General features: G+C 43.1%; 1 protein-coding gene across 1 annotated transcript in view; it reads right to left on the bottom strand.

Moving 5' to 3' along the window:
* Positions 1–17,224, bottom strand: part of GULP1 (GULP PTB domain containing engulfment adaptor 1) — a 132,877-nt gene that overhangs the window by 66,248 nt on the left and 49,405 nt on the right. The window contains exon 4 of the mRNA XM_065413677.1: positions 12,129–12,200. Coding sequence (XP_065269749.1) covers positions 12,129–12,200 — 72 coding nt within the window. The remainder of the gene's footprint in view (positions 1–12,128; positions 12,201–17,224) is intronic.

The following is a 17,224-nucleotide window of genomic DNA, read 5'->3' as shown; positions in this document are numbered from 1 at the left end:
GTAGCCTCATTTTTTAAAGGGAAGATGGTTCAGTTGTTAGCCTGGGACCCAGGAGACCGGAGTTCAATTCTCTGCTATCACACCAACTTCCTGTGTGAACTTGGGCAAGTGTCTTAGACTCTTTCATTAGGGCCATGAATTACAAATAAATCCTGTTCTCACTTTAATTGTAGCTCATCTGGGGACCGCCATCCAAGTCTCACCTTTTTTACCTAAATGTGGGAAGATGCTTCTCCCAATCCTGCCATGACAATATCAGCAGGAGGTAGAAGAAGAGTTTAGCCAGACTGCAGCTGCTGCTTCATTATACGTATCATCCCCGATCAGGGCCCCACTGTGCTGGGTGCAATAAATGCATATAAGGAAAGAGGGGGTCCTTGGAATTTAGCCTTCAAACAGCAAGAACAAAGAAGAGCACTCAAAGGCCTGGTCTACACTAGGAGTTTATGTCGAATTTAGCACCGTTACATTGAATTAACTCTGCACCCGTCCACACCACGAAGCTATTTAGTTCGACATAGAGGTCTCTTAAATTCGACTTCTGTACTCCTCCCCAACGAGGGGAGTAGCGCTAAATTCGACATGGCCATGTCGAATTAGGCTAGGTGTGGATGGAAATCGACGGTAATAGCTCCGGGAGCTATCCCACAGTGCACCACTCTGTTGACGCTCTGGACAGCAGTCCGAGCTCGGATGCTCTGACCAGCCACACAGGAAAAGCCCCGGGAAAATTTGAATTCCTTTTCCTGTCTGGGCAGTTTGAATCTCATTTCCTGTTTGGACATCGTGGCGAGCTCAGCAGCACTGGCAACGATGCAGAGCTCTCCAGCAGAGATGGCCATGCAATCTCAGAATAGAAAGAGGGCCCCAGCATGGACTGATCGGGAAGTCTTGGATCTGATCGCTGTGTGGGGCGATGAGTCTGTGCTTTCCGAGCTGCGATCGAAAAGACGGAATGCAAAGATCTACGAGAAGATCTCAAAAGCCATGGCAGAGAGAGGATACAGCCGGGATGCAACGCAGTGCCGCGTGAAAATCAAGGAGCTGAGACAAGGCTACCAGAAGACCAAAGAGGCAAACGGATGCTCCGGATCCCAGCCCCAGACATCCCGTTTCTACGAGGCACTGCATTCCATCCTAGGTGCGGCCGCCACCACTACCCCACCACTGACCGTGGACTCTGAGGATGGGATATTGTCGACGGCCGGTTCCTTGGAGATGTTAGCGGACGGGGAAGATGAGGAAGGAGATGAGGAGGACGAGGCAGTCGACAGCACTTACAACGCTGATTTCCCCGACAGCCAGGATCTCTTCATCACCCTTACAGAGATCCCCTACCAACCATCCCCAGGCGTTAACCCGGACACAGAATCAGGGGAAGGATCAGTCAGTAAGTGTTTTAAACATGTACACATTTATTTTTAACAGAACAGGAATATTAACAATATTAACAATGGGTTTTTCATGATTAGTTTGCCCTAGGCGCTTAACGTTTCAGTCCTTGGCAGTGCAACTACTGAAAAAAAATCTAACAATGTCCGGTTTAGCATGATTGTTCTGCCCTATCCGCTCTACTGTTTAGTCCCTGCCTGCCAGTGCAGCTACAGTAAAATCCGGTCTATATGTCCGGGGATAGAGCTGAAATCCTCCAGGGACATCTCCACGAAGCTCTCCTGGAGGTAATTGGAAAGCCTTTGCATCAGGTTCCTGGGGAGAGCGGCCTTATTGGGTCCTCCGTGGTAGGAAACGTTTCCGCGCCAGGAGACAATCAAGTACTCGGGTATCATTGCCTTGCAGAGCATGGCGGCATACGGCCCTGGTCTTTGCAGGCTTTCCCGAAGCATCCTTTCTTTCTCCGTCTCTGAAATCCTCATCAGAGTGATGTCACTCATGGTGACCTGCTTTGAATTAGGTAGGGGAATGTTAGTATTGGGACTGCTTGCCTGTTCCTTTACAGAACTGTAACCGGTGGCTTACAGCCACGCGGTGGAGGCGGGAGGGGGCAGCATACAGGGATCTTTCCCTGGGACAGCCGCGAGGGGGTGGGACAGGGGCAGAGTTCATGCTTGCCGGATTGCTGGCAGCAGGGACTGGCATTGCTTTGAACGTGAAAGGAGGCCAGTGCTATTATTAAAGTTTTAAGCAGCCACAAGTGTACGGCTTACCATGTCAGCCTGTTACCCAAATTCCGCTGTCCTGTCCCACTTGTCTGATCTGCACTGCAAGACCCCAGGCACTGAATGCGAAGGCCGAAAATTCGACCTTGTCCTGAGTGCGCATGTGATAGGTGCTATGCATGGTCTTGTTCACAGAGAAAGACTATGTTCTTTGTTCACCAAAAAATTTATCTTTCTGAGGAATTCACTCCCTTTTTCCCATCCCACAGCTGCGACTGTCTCCCGACCTACCCTGGCATCACACTCCCAGAGGCTAGCGCAGATTAGGCATAGGAAGAAGAGGACACGGGAGGACATGTTCTCGGAACTTATGGGCTGCTCCCGAGCCCAGGCAGCCCAGCAGACCCAGTGGAGGGAGAACTTGTTCCAAATGCACCGATCACACATGGAACGGGAGGAGAGGTGGCGGCAGGAAGACCAGCAGGCGACTCAGACGCTGCTTGGACTAATGAGGGAGCAAACGGACACGCTCCGGCGCCTTGTGGATGTTCTGCAGGACCAGAGGCAGGAGGACAGAGCCCCGCTGCAGTCTATCTCTAACCGCCCTCCCCCGCCACAAAGTCCGATACCCCCCTCACCCAAAGTCCCAAGAAGGAGGGGCGGCAGAGTCCGTGAAAACTCTCACTCCACCCCTGCAGACTGCTCAAGTACCAGAAGGCTCTCATTCCCCAAAATTTGATAAGTCCTTTCCTTCCCGCCTCACCCAAGCCCCCGTCCCAGTTTCATCCCCCAGTTTCATGTGTGGTTGCTAATAAAAAATATGTTTCTGTTAATTACTGTTTCCATCATGTTCTTTTACAGGAGAGTCTGTTTGAAGGGGGGGAAGGGGGTTGGTAATTGGACAGGACAGTCACCTTTACCAGGGTACAGACGCGGGGGCAGGTTCAGCAGCAGGGCACACACACATTGCAGTCACTAGTTACCCTGGTCAGTCTGGGAGGTAGTTTTCATGTTCTGTGTGCGGGGGGGCTATGTGACTTTGTGGCGGGGGAGGGCGGTTAGAGATCTTATGCAGCGGTCCTTATCCTGGATCACAGAGCCACGCAGCAGGGGATCTGTAACCGTCCTCCCCCTGCCACAAAGTCACATAGCCCCCACACACAGAGTCCCGAACAGGAGGGGTGGCAGGCTCCGTTGAAACAACCAGTCCACCACTGCGGAGCCTGTCATTCCTGGAGTTTAGAAGCGTCCTTTGCATCACTACACTACACCCGCTCCCCACCACAGTCTGCGTCCCAGGTTCAACACTTTACCAAGAAAACAGTAATAAAGAAAACGGTGTTCATTAACAAATTTCAAGTGATTTTATTTTTAAACGTGTGTTGGAAGGGGGGAACGGGGTGAACGGGGTATGTAACTGGAGAGGATAGTGAACATTTACTGGGTAAAGAAACGGGGGCAGGTTCAGCTCCTCTGTAAACAAACTTAATAGTCACAGGTTACCCTGCTCACTCAGGAACCTAGCTTTCAAAGCCTCCCGGATGCACAGCACGTCCCGCTGGGCTCTTCTAATCGCCCGGCTGTCTGGCTGGGCGTAATCAGCAGCCAGGCTATTTGCCTCAACCTCCCACCCCGCCATAAAGGTCTCCCCCTTGCTCTCACACAGATTGTGGAGCACACAGCAAGCTGCAATAACAATGGGGATATTGGTTTCGCTGAGATCAGAGCGAGTCAGTAAGGTTCTCCATCTCAGCTTGGGACGTCCAAAAGCACACTTCACCACCATTCTGCACTTGCTCAGCCGGTAGTTGAAGAGTTCTTTTTCAGTGTCCAGAGCGCCTGTATAGGGCTTCATGAGCCAGGGCATTAGCGGGTAGGCTGGGTCCCCGAGGATGACTATAGGCATCTCCACATCCCCAAGAGTTATTTTGTGGTCCGGGAAGTAAATGCCTTCCTGCAGCCGTCTAAACAGACCAGAGTTCCTGAAAACACGAGCGTCATGAACCTTGCCTGGCCATCCGACGTTGATGTTTGTAAAACGTCCCCTATGGTCCACCAGTGCTTGCAGCACCAATGAAAAGTAGCCCTTTCGGTTAATGTACTGGCTGGCCTGGTGGTCCGGTCCCAGGATAGGGATGTGAGTTCCATCTATAGCCCCACCGCAGTTTGGGAATCCCATCGCGGCGAAGCCATCTATGATGACCTCCACGTTTCCCAGGGTCACTACCTTTGAGAGCAGTAGCTCAATGATTGCGTTGGCTACTTGCATCAAAACAACCCCCACGGTAGATTTGCTCACGCCAAAGTGGTTCGCGACTGACCGGTAGCTGTCCGGCGTTGCAAGCTTCCAGAGGGCTATGGCCACTCGCTTCTGGACACTCAGGGCTGCTCGCATCCGGGTGTCCTTGCGCTTCAGGGCAGGGGACAGCAACTCACAAAGTTCCAGGGAAGTCCCCTTCCGCATGCGAAAGTTTCGCAGCCACTGCGATTCATCCCAGACCTGCAGCACTATGCGGTCCCACCAGTCCGTGCTTGTTTCCCGGGCCCAGAATCGCCATTCCACAACATCAACATGACCCATTGCCAACATGATGTCCTCGGCACGGGGTCCCGTGCTTTGTGACAGGTCTGTGCCACTCTCAGACTTCAGGTCCTCGCCGCGCTGCCGTAGCCTCCTTGCCCGATTTCTCAGCATCTGCCTCTGGGAAAGGTGGATGATAAGGTGCGAGGTGTTGACAACGGGCATAACTGCAGCGATGGTCGCAGCGGGCTCCATGCTCGCAGTGCTGTGGCGTCCGCGCTGTCACTGACCAGAAAAGTGCGCGAACTGATTTCCCGCCGGCGCTTTCAGGGAGGGAGGGCGGGAGTGACGGTTGGATGACGACAGTTACCCAAAACCACCCTCGACACATTTTTTTCCCCAGAAGGCATTGGGGGCTCGACCCAGAATTCCAATGGGCAGCAGGGACTGTGGGAACTGTGGGATAGCTGCCCACAGTGCACCGCTTCCAATGTCGACGCTTGCCCCGTTAGTGTGGACTCACAAAGTCGAATTACTGTCCTTAGTGTGGACACACACGTTCGACTTTGTAATATCGATTCCACATATTTGATTTAAGTAAAATCGAACTACTCTCGTAGTGTAGACATACCCAAAGAGAAGAAAATTTGAATCCTTTAAGATACAGGTAGAAGGGGGTAAGTTTCTCAGAAATGTACCAGCTAGGGTGGGTAGAAAAGATAGTTACACTAGGCCTATCAAAATATATACCAGGCTGGGAGGAAGCCTAAAAAATCTGCCAGCTTTGGTAAGGAGGCTCCACCACTGAGTCTGCATGGTAAAGTGCTGCAGGGGACTCAGTCCCATTTCCTCTCCTCTCCCCTCCAAGTATACAAGACCCCCGGGATGGCAGCCCAGCAGGCATGAGGAGCCAGGGGCAGGATGGTAATGGAAGGCAAGGAAAGAGATTAGGCAGTTTTCTATTGCTGCTTTCTTTGCCTTCCCTTTTGAGGGTCTCTTAAGGGCTGCCAGGTATATGTGTGCAAGTAATTTCCTTAGACTCCCAGCAGATGAATCTCTTCCAGGTGGATGGGAAGGTTATTTCTCCATGCCCCACAGTCTGGCAGACACTGTAGTGGGCCGTAAGTCTGTGTTCCTACCCATGTAGAGTTGTTGGATGGGTCAAGGATGCTTCTTTCAGGTTGACTTTTGGGGGTGTACTGTGGAGCTTTTTTGCACTCCACATAGTCTTTTCACTGCCCCCCACTTCCACCAGCCCTCATCTTCAGATCTCGTGTGCCCCATTTTTCACCTGTGATTACAACATGGTGGGTAAAAGGACTCAAAGTGTCCCCTGGAAATCCACCAATGTAGTGAAAAGGAGGAATGGGTGGGAGCTCAGCTATTGACAGGGCAACACTGCAGCTTTTAAAGCACAGAATAGAAATGGTGCCTTTGATCATCACTCTGGTCCATTAATAACTGCAAGAGGTGGCTGCTTCTCCTGGGTAGTATGTGCAGACAACACCTTACTTTCTACACCCTATCAAGGAACAGAGGAGAAATTGAGGAATAAGCTTGCTGAAGCCGGGCTTCAAAGTGACTGGTGCCTCTTATGTCCTCCCTCCTAATCTCCATCTAAGGGAGCTAGGAAAGTGGACTTCAAAACAGCTTGATGACTGGGAGTTATCAGACCCTGTTGCTGGACAACAACCAAGTTGGGAGAAGGAGAACAGAGAGCAGCCATGATTCCTGGCCATCAAGATCCCTTCATGCAGGCCTTCTTCCTTTAGAGGCTGCAAAGGAAAGAGGCTCTGAGCCTAGGAATTAATTACTCACTAGCAGTTCCTCTCCATTCCCTCCAGGTTGTTTCCCTGCTGCAGCAGCAGCCTGGCCACCCTGAATCCCACTTCTCCTTAGCAAGGCAGAGGAGTGTAAGCAACCTGAGTCATTTTGAAACCCCATATTAGCATGGTGCTTCCCCAGTCAATCCCTGACTAGAATGAATATAATAGATGAGGGTAGCTTCCTTCTACTGCCCTTGGAAGGAGATGCCCTGGGTCAGCCTGACTGAAATGCTCCCTCCTTCTGTGCCTGCGCTTTTTCCTGTCCAGATGCCAAAACCCTGCCCTTTCAATAGCTCACCACCCCTTCCTTCCTTATTTCTGTCACTCCTGCACTCACTGTTGTATTGAAGGCTGCTCCCTACCTAATGCCACTGAAGAAAGGCAGAGAGAAGGGACACTTAATCGGAGATGTATATCCTTAGTTTCCACATACATCCAGTTACACGTACAAGTACTATGGACAGGCTCGAACCAGAAAATTGCAGCTGAACTCCTTCAAACTTTGGGCAAGTTCAGATCTAATTGCAAACTTCTTGGACCTATCTCTACTATGCCAATTTTCTCTCCTATATGTTCATTTGACTAGAATTCTGGAAAATCCAGCTCAGAAATGTTAGAGGCAAGTGTTCCCATTATCCATCTTAGAAGTGTTTATAAACACATGCCGTAAAACACTACAGTGCCAAATTTTCTCTATTCCCTGCACAATTATGATTCTCATCATCCGTCCCTTGTGCCCTAAAATAATCTGAAAACAGGGCAAAGTTTAATAACATTCTGGATAAAGAAAATTGAGTAGATCTGATCAAGAAATGAGACAAAGTGAGAAAGTGGCTTGCTGTCTTCTAACAACCATGTCATGGTTAAAACTGCAAATGACCCAGTAAAATAACCGAGCATTTAAAAAACATGAAAGTAGTATATGAAATAAAAGTGTGTGGGGAAGTATTAAGAAAAAAATACATCAATTATTGTTTTGCTGTAGAACATCAGCTCCACCTGCTGGTAAAAATCAAATTCTAAATAGTTGTATACTATGATTTTGTACAATGTTGGTTTTTTTTGGCAGGAAAGTATTAAACTCTTCAAGCTATGTGAGTTGGGAGCTCCTAATTCCTGGAATCAAGGAAGTAAGAAATCATAAATTATCACTAAACACTTCATTCCGACACAGACTGCTGTGACGCTGGCTCAATAATGAAAACATGACACACCAACATGGTTTATACCAGTCTAAATACACTAATGTTTCAAAATGAATTAATGTGGCCTGTCATGGAAAGTCCTCAACATGTCTCAGGAGGAGCTTAGTATCTTGCTGGATCCGATCTTTTGTGCAAGACATTAGTTTAATTTTCATTAAAACCAGAACCACATGACCAAAAAATACAATACCACAAGCTAATCATAAATCATTTCATTAACAACAACTCCTCTTTCATATGGGTCAAAAAATTCTTTAAGCATGTTTTTGTCTTCTCTATATAATGGAATCCTTTTTGAAGCTATGATTTTACTGTAGTTTTATTAAATTTTAACTGACATTCCTATTTTTTAAAAGCAAACTAAAGGCTATTTTTCTGAATAAGAATCAGTATCTCTATATTTTTTGTCTTCACGGAATTCAGATTCAGAACACAGTCAATGCTATGTATTGGAAGTGATGTTGAGAGGGAGGTTTTTAATCTACTGAGGATTGTTTCTACGTAGAGCCTTTTCATTAATTTATGGTTTTCTTTCTTCTTCTTTTTTTTTGCGGGGGAGGGGAGGAGTTCTAAAAATTTTCAATTGAATCCATAAGTTTTCTCAACTGGATTCTATGTCCTCACACAAATTAAAATGGAGGTTGTTCATGAAGAACAATTACAGGATTGGGCCTTTGAAAACTATATAAAATCATTCAGTTTGAAGATCTTTGTGTAACTCTGACAATGGCTGTGATTCAGAAGCTTATGCACATGGAAGAACTGGTTGAGATTTTGGAAGTGGAAGGCAGCTTGGGTGAAAGTGATCATGAAATGGTAGGGTTCATAATTTTAAGGAATGGTAGGAGGGAGAACATCAAAATAAAGACAATGGATTTCAAGAAGGCAGACTTTAGCAAACTCAGGGAGTTGGTAGGTAAGATCGCATGGGAAGCAAGAGGAAAAACAATTGAAGACAGTTGGCAGTTTTTCAGAGAGACATTATTAAGGGCACAAGAGCAAACAATCCCACTGCATAGGAAAGATAGGAAGTACGGCAAGAGACAAATTACAAAGGATGAATATAAACAACTAACACAAGTATGTAGGGACAAAATTAGAAAGGCCAAGGTATAAAACAAGATCAAACTAGCTAGAGGCATAAAGGGTAACAAGAAAATATTCTACAAATACATTAGAAGCAAGAGGAAGACCAAGGACAGGATAGGCCCATTACTCGACGAGGGGGAAAAAAATATAAAAGAAAATGTGGAAATGGGAGAGGTGCTTAATGACTTCTTTGTTTTGGTTTTCACCAAGAAAGTTGGTGGCAATTGGATGTCTAGCATAGTGAATGCCAGTGAAAATGAGATAGAATCAGAGGCTAAAATAGGGAAAGAACAAGTTAAAAATTACTTAGATAAGTTAGATGTCTTCAAGTCACCAGGGCCTGATGAAATGCATCTTAGAATACTCAAGGAGCTGACTGAGGAGATATCAGAGCCATTAGCAATTATCTTTGAGAAGTCATGGAAGACGGGAGAGATTCTAGAAGACTGGAAAAGGGAAAATATAGTGCCAATCTGGAAAAAGGGAAATAAGGACAACCCAGGGATATTACAGACCAGTCAGCTTAACTTCTGTACCCGGAAAGATAATGGAGCAAATAATAAAGCAATCAATTTGCAAATATCGAGAAGATAATAAGGTGATAAGTAACCGTCAGCATGGATTTGTCAAGAACAAATCATGTCAAACCAACCTGATATCTTTCTTTGACAGGGTTACAAGCCTTGTGGGTAGGGAGAAGCAGTAGACATGGTATAGCTTGACTTTATTAAAACTTTTCTTACTGTTTCACATGACCTTCTCATAAACAAACCAGGGAAATGCAACCTAGATGGAGCTACTATAAAATGGGTGCAAAACTGGTTGGAAAACCATTCCCAGAGAGTAGTTATCAGCGGTTCACAGTCATGCTGGAAGGGCATAACGAGTGGGGTCCCACAGAGGTCAGTTCTGGGTCTGGTTCTGTTCAGTATCTTCCTCAGTGATTTAGATAATGGCTTACAGAGTACACTTATAAAGTTTGCGGACGATACCAAGCTGGGAGGAGTTGCAAGTGCTTTGGAGGATAGGATTAAAATTCAAAACGATCTGGACAAACTGGAGAAATAGTCTAAAGTAAATAGGATGAAATTCATTACGGACAAAAACAAAGTACTCCATTTAGGAAGGAACAATCAGTTGCACACATACAAAATGGGAAATGACTGCCTAGGAAGGAGTACTGTGGAAAGGGATCTGGGGGGCATAATGGACCACAAGCTAAATATGAGTAAACAGTGTAACGCTGTTGCAAAAAAAGAAAAAAAAGAAAAAGAAACATCATTTTGGGATGTATTAGCAGGAGTGTTGTAAGCAAGACATGAGAAGTAATTCTTCTGCTCTACTCTGCACTGATTAGGCCTCAACTGGAGTATTGTGTCAGGTTCTGGGCACCACATTTCAGGAAAGATGTGGACAAATTGGAAAAAGTCCAGAGAAGAACAACAAAAATGATTAAAGGTCCAGAAAACATAACCTATGAGGGAAGATTGAACAAATTGTGTTTGTTTAGTCTGGAAAAGAGAAGACAGAGAGGATATAACAATTTTCAAGTACATAAAAGGTTGTTATAAGGAGGAAGGAGAAAAATTGTTCTTCTTAACCTCTGAGGATAGGACAAGAAGCAATGGGCTTAAATTGCAGCAAGGGAGATTTAGGTTGAACGTTAGGAAAAACTTCCTGTCAGAGTGGTTAGGCACTGAAATAAATTGCCTAGGGAGGTTGTGGAATCTCCATCACTGGAGATTTTTAAGAGCAGGTTAGACAGACACCTGTCAGGGATGGTCTAGATAATACTTAGTCCTGCAATGAATGAAGGGGACTGGACTAGATGACCTCTCGAGGTCCCTTAGAATCACAGAATCATAGAATATCAGGGTTGGAAGGGACCTCAGGAGGTCATCTAGTCCAATCCCCTGCTCCAAGTAGGACCAGTCCTCAACTAAATCATCCTAGCGAGGGCTTTGTCAAGCCTGACCTTAAAAACCTCTAAGGAAGGAGATTCCACCACCTCCCTAGGTAACCCATTCCAGTGCTTCACTGCCCTTCTAGTGAAAAAGTTTTTCCTAATATCCAACATGAACCTCTCCCACTTCTAGTACTATGATTCTATGATATCAGGTAGTTGCTTATCAATGCACCAGTTAATCATGGACAGCATTTTACTCACAGAAATCTTACTATAAATATACATTTGTAAGATTTAGTGTTTGATCTTGCACAAGTATTTGCCTAGGACAAGGATGCATGCAGACTGATCCATTTGGACATTTAAGCCCTTTGCTGGTACATTCCCCTAGACTGTAAGAAACATCCTTTTTTCCATCTGATTTCTTCCTTGAACTTGCAGTCCAATATACAAAATTCCCACTGAATGCACTGAGGGTTACATGATAATATAGCTGTGCTGCTATAGCGCTTTAGGCCAGGTCTACACTACAAACTTATATCAGTATAATTACGTCGCTCAAGGGTATGAAAAATCCACCTCTCCCGTCGGCATAGGAGCGTCTTCATTTAAGTGCTGCAGCTGGGCCGATGCAGCATTTCAAGTGTGCCTGCCCTTTGAGAAGATTCCACTATGCCGATGGGGAGTTTCTCCCATTGGCATAGTTAATCCACCTCTCCTGTTGCCATAGCACTGTCTACACCAGGGGTTAGGGCAATATATCCACATTGCTCAGGGGTGTGGATTTTTCACACCCAAGTGACATAGTTATACCAATATAAGTCCGTAGTGTAGACTGGGTCTTAATAAGGATTGTAGGATTTGTTAGTTCCGTTCATTCATCCTGAACTTCTGCACAGGATGAAAATGACTGGAATTCATCCAAGTGCTAAGCTGAGAGCACCAGTCACCCGTTTCTTTGATAGTTCGGCGGCACTTCCAGGAAAACTGGTGCAGCAGGGCATCTTCACTTTCAACCTCAAGTTAGATGTGATTCTCTGTAATGAGCCCTAAGTCTAAACAAGTTCTAGTTGTCTTGCACTGACAGGCAACAGGATTTTTTATAGCCTGATTAGAGGTTATTAATCACCACATATGGGTAGCTGAAACTAAATTAAACTGTTGATAAATAATTTAGAATTAATAAGGTCCAATTTGCCAAATGAAGGTATTATACATGAAGGCACTGAACTTTATGCTACTATTGGTAGTTATCTTTCCTAGCAAGACAGTCTTCAAAACATTTGGGCAGAAGAGTAGAAGATCTGGTAGTATATACAGAATACAGAAGTATTTACATACTAGTGAGGTTAGTAAAAGTCACAGCTTTTGACATGCTGTAAATGTCCACAGTCATTTATTTAGCTATATATAATATAACATGTTACGCATTGGTTTTATCTATATTTATAAATGCTTCCCTACCTTCAGTTTTCTAACAGCATCTCTCACAACTTCTGTACCTTTGGGTTGCTCCACTTCAGTACTGCCAAGAAACTGAAAATATTGTAATTTGTGAGAAAAATGTTATATGCTGAAAGGCACAATTTACTGATTAACTTTGTAAATAATATTTTGGAAATACAATTCTTTCAGCATTTGATTTTGTTGTCTAATGATGGATCTTAATATACTTATTTTTAATCAAAGGAAATGAAGGCAACATAAATAAAACTCCAAATTAGAGTGAAAACATCAAAGTTCTTTGAAGCAGTCTTTGAAACCAATTTTACTTGGTTTGAATTCACAGAAGTCCTTGGATTTCTGGTCAAGTTACTTTCCCTCTGTAGAATATAATTTGACTCTTTTCCTCTGGCATTGCCATAAGGGAAATGTCATGACTTTTGGGAAAGAATGGAACAGTGCAAGTATTTTAGAAGCTCCAGTGAATAAGATGTTTCCAAGATGTAAATTCAGCATGTGCTACCAGTTTGAACTGGTTGCTTCACAAGCATGGTGAAGGATAATTAAAGGACTGATTCCACTCTCACCATGGAATACATTGACTTCAATGGAATAAATTCTTACTTACACTGGCAAAAGTAACACTCAAACAATTTACACAATAATAGAATATTAGTAATTTAGCTCTATATTTTGACAAGATCCTGTTTTAACAAAAAACAAGTATGCACATAAAAATGTGCAGTGAGGCCCAATTATTTAAACACACCTCTCCTAGCTTCGAGATCGGAACGCCAAAAGCACCTTTTTTAAGCTATTTGCATGCTTATTGCTTGGTTTCCAAAACTTTGCATGTGCAAGGTACAGTGGAGGTGCTCAGATTGTGTTTGTGGGCTTAAATCAAGCAATTATATACCTAGCTACCTGATTTCTACATAAAATTATAGGTTTTTTTCACCCATGTCTGAGGGTTTGCCTATGCACAATTCTGTCGGAAAAGAAGAACACAAAAACTTAAGATGATGATTTAGACGTGTAAGTTTTGGGGACTCTGGAAAATTTAAGAACAGTAATCAGAGAAATACATATGCACACATATGCTAAATATGAATTAAAAGCAGGTTTCTTTGTGCAATATTTGATTTTCATTCAGCTGCACCAACATACATAATGCACAGAGAGGTGCATGAATTGTAAATTGAAAGTGACTTCAAAGCAATTCACAAGCTGCTCATGTTACAGCAGTTTTCCAATATTCTTCTAATTCCCTAAGGTGCTTGATAAGAATTTCATTAAATTTCTTGCTACAGTACAGCTATTGTACTCAGAGCAATGTACTTTATCTGTGATCATTTTGAAGAAACTACGGTGTACCTATATAAAAGTTTATCTACTCCATCGATAGATCTTATAATAAACAACACAGTCTCACTAAAAATCTGTTTCTGTTAACTGAGTAGAATGTGTCATCTTGAGTACAACAGCGTGTACCTCAAAACAACATGCACGTTTGTCATCAACACTCAACATTATTATAATACCCGACTTGGGAGAGAGAGATTTTGCCACAGCAAAAGGCTTACAATGTTTTCAGTTTTTATTATGAATTGTTGACATACTCAGTGCATCTCCTGAGGTCTTAAAATAGAGGGCAGGTTCTTCCCTGGATAAATGACACTCAGGGAATAATTTTAAAGAGTTCACATGAGGGAGAGGTATGTGTCTTTTCTCCCCTCTCTCTACTGATATCCCTCCATCCCAAATATAGCCAGGTGCCCCAGTGGCAGTTCTCTTTCCCTGCCCCAAAGTAAATGCATGTGTTTAGCAAAGTGTGCACCTTCTTGGGACCAGAGATTTCTATCCCCAGTGCCCTATCCTGCCTCTGGCTCAGTCAACCCCCCAGCAGCTCACTTGTTTAGGGAACTAAAACTAGCTCAGGCTTCCAGCAGCTGTACCATCAGAGAAGGAGACTGAAGACCGCCCAGTAGCTCTAGTTCCATAGGCCCATGTGAAGGGGGGAGTGAAGATCTTTCTCTAACCTCCTCATCTCCTCCTCCCCTGAGCTTTGAGCCCTGGACTGTAAAGAGGTTCTCTCAGTTCATATCCTTTCCCCCTTTTCTTTTAGATGAGGAGGTGATATATTGGGAGCAGAAGTGATGGAGTGGACATGTCTGTCTATGGGTGGACAAGAACAATTCTCTGATGCTGTATGTGTGAGAGATGAGAAAGAAGGGGACAGGGTGGATAGGTATGTGTGAGGAGGTGGGAGCTAGAGCAAAGGAATATGCACAAACATGAGGGCAGGAGTGAGGAGTGGATGGGTAAAAGGGCAGAAGCATGAGTGTGGATAGGTAAGAATGAACGAGGGATATGGATATACATGAGATTAGATTGCAAGGAGTGGTTGGGATGGGGTGTGTACGTGTGGGTATTTGAGCATGTGGGTGGTATTGAGTGTAATACTATCAATGTGGGTGGTATTGAGTGTTGTGTGTGTGTGGAGGTGGCATGAATAAATGGGTGTGCAGGTGTGGGCACATGGGAACTTCTCCCATGGGTGCCTCTTAATACTTTTATGTGGTTGCACCTAACATGTCCAAAAGAGTTATCAGATTAAGGAGCCCACCACCTCTCAATACAAGTTTAAAGCCAAACAAAGTTACTCTCAAATTTGTCTCTTATTGTGTATCCACACGTACACATGTACACGTACATTTGAGCAGTATGGATCTGGAAATCCTCGCTATGGCAGTAAACAATCCATGTTATAGGTACTGTTGATTTACATGGATTTCAAATGACAGTTCGTACTTGGAGATCCACAATGAATATTCCACAAAGTAGAAATAAACTTTTTTAAATTTTAATATTTCTCAGGTTTATTCCCGACCGAGCACTTGGGGGTGGGGAGCAAAGGGAGGGGGCCAGACATCTAAAATAGAAAGATAAGTATTGCAAGCATAGGATTACATGACAAACCCATTCAAAACATATGTAAATGTAGATTATGCAAAATCTTCCAAAAACAAATCAACAATGAAGACTAAGCATTTCCCATAAATTATATGGACATATTTTGTCAGTTACATCAACATTTATGGAAGATAAATTAACTAATCAGAATTCTTCCAATCGTTTGTAATGCAGTGCCTCATGGATTAATATTAGTTTTGACATCTAGCATCACTACAACAGGTTTTACTAAATTCAACAATTTTATACTGCATGTGGAATCAAAGATTATACATAATAAAGTATGCAGCATAGGAAAAGATAATGGGAAACATTTCATTCTAAAAACGTAATGGAAGTTTGTAGCATAAATGTCAATAGTATTCATACAATATCTGAGTTCATGAGTTAATGTCATTATTTAAGTTGTCTGTATCTGTATCCACTGACTGCAGCTGTTTCATTCAGGTATGTTCTTATTTTTGTAATGATGTTAGTAATTGACTATTACATGTTTGTCATGTCTCACCCATGACCTATGTAAATTAACTGTCTCCTTTGGTCTTCAGGTAAAACATAAGTGTAAAGCTACAAACTTTGCACAGTTTAACAATGAACAAAAACATATTTTATGTGTTGGAGTATTTATATTATAATTAGAGCTGGTCAACCTGCAAAAAATGATATATTTTTGATTTTTTCCTCATTAAAACTGAATTTTCAACCGAAAACCTTGTCAAAAACTCAAAATTCAGAAATTTTTGATCAGTCCTAATCCTAATTAAAAAACCACCTGACTCTATAATCATTTAGATGTGCATCTAGCTCGTCTATGTAATTACATATTTCCTGTCACTGTTGCCCTCATCCTCTTTACAATTGCTTCCTTCTGTTTATTTTGCCCAATTGTTGAGCCTTTGCAAATATTAGGTGCCAATCCTGCAAACACGTACATTCATGTTTAATTTCAAGACCATCAGGAGTCCTATTGGTTTCAATGGGACTACTCATGATAGTAAAGTACATGTAAGTGTTCGCAGGTTCAGGGCTTTCGATCGTAACCTCTTTGGGACAGAGATCAGTGTTTGTGCTGCCCTAGTACAATGGGTTCCCAGTCATGGTTAGCATCTCTGGGCACCACTGAAATAAACAAATGAGATTGTTCACTTACTCACTTTACAGCATGGATTGACTTTGGAGAAAATACATATATTTATTTGATCACATTTCCTAATTATATTTGATATTTGCAACTGATAAAATAGTTATTCATGTAAAGGATTTATCCTTCTGTTTTTTTAAAACATTCCAAACAAAAAGGCACACAGTATAATAGTTATGTGACTATATTTATCTTTGTCAAATATTTCAAATGCAAGTCTAGAGCTAAAGTGAACATTTAGTAATGCTGTGTAAAGTTTTCATGTGTATATTTTTTAGAAGCTGGACTTTCAAAACTGATGAATTTTAACACTTTGTACAAACATATATTAAACTATTGTAAAGTTGATTTATTTTTATACAAAATATTATATATTTGAATTGTTGTTTGCCTTTCTTCCAAACATTTTTCTCCACAGATGAATCAAAAGCTGTGCTTTTAACCATGGGACTCATTCTGAGCTCACTTGCACCTATATCTATCAGGAATCCAGTCAATGAATCCTGTGAGTGAGACAGGTCAAGTCAGACTCCATAATAAAGACTTGTATATTTAAAACATATTGGACACGGTCTTACTCTCTTTGACATTTTATAATATTGTTTATTATTTTTGCTACTGTTAGTTACTACTATTGACCCATTATTACATCACAGATACTGCATTTTATTGATATACAACTATGTATTGAACTCATCAGAGATTACCTTCTGGATATTATTTGTATTGTGGTAGCACCTCAATTAGGGACCAGGGCCCCATTTGTGCCAGACGTTGTATAAACACACAGCACAAAGACAGTCCCTGCCCCAAGAGTTTACAATCAAAGGTTAGAAGAAGGAGCAAATGTACCTGCCCTGCCTTCAGCAAGGTAACAAACCTGGCCCAGCTGGGAAGAATTAATGCATGCCAATTAGTACACTTTAGGCCTGATCCCACACCACTGAAGTCAATGGAAGTTTTATCACTGACTTCAATAGGAGGAGGATCAAGCCCAACAAGA

Source organism: Emys orbicularis, chromosome 11, assembly GCF_028017835.1.
Source record: "Emys orbicularis isolate rEmyOrb1 chromosome 11, rEmyOrb1.hap1, whole genome shotgun sequence".
Lineage (NCBI taxonomy): Eukaryota > Metazoa > Chordata > Testudines > Emydidae > Emys > Emys orbicularis.
Note: the sequence above shows the minus strand (reverse complement) of the source record. Positions and strands in the feature narration are given on the sequence as shown.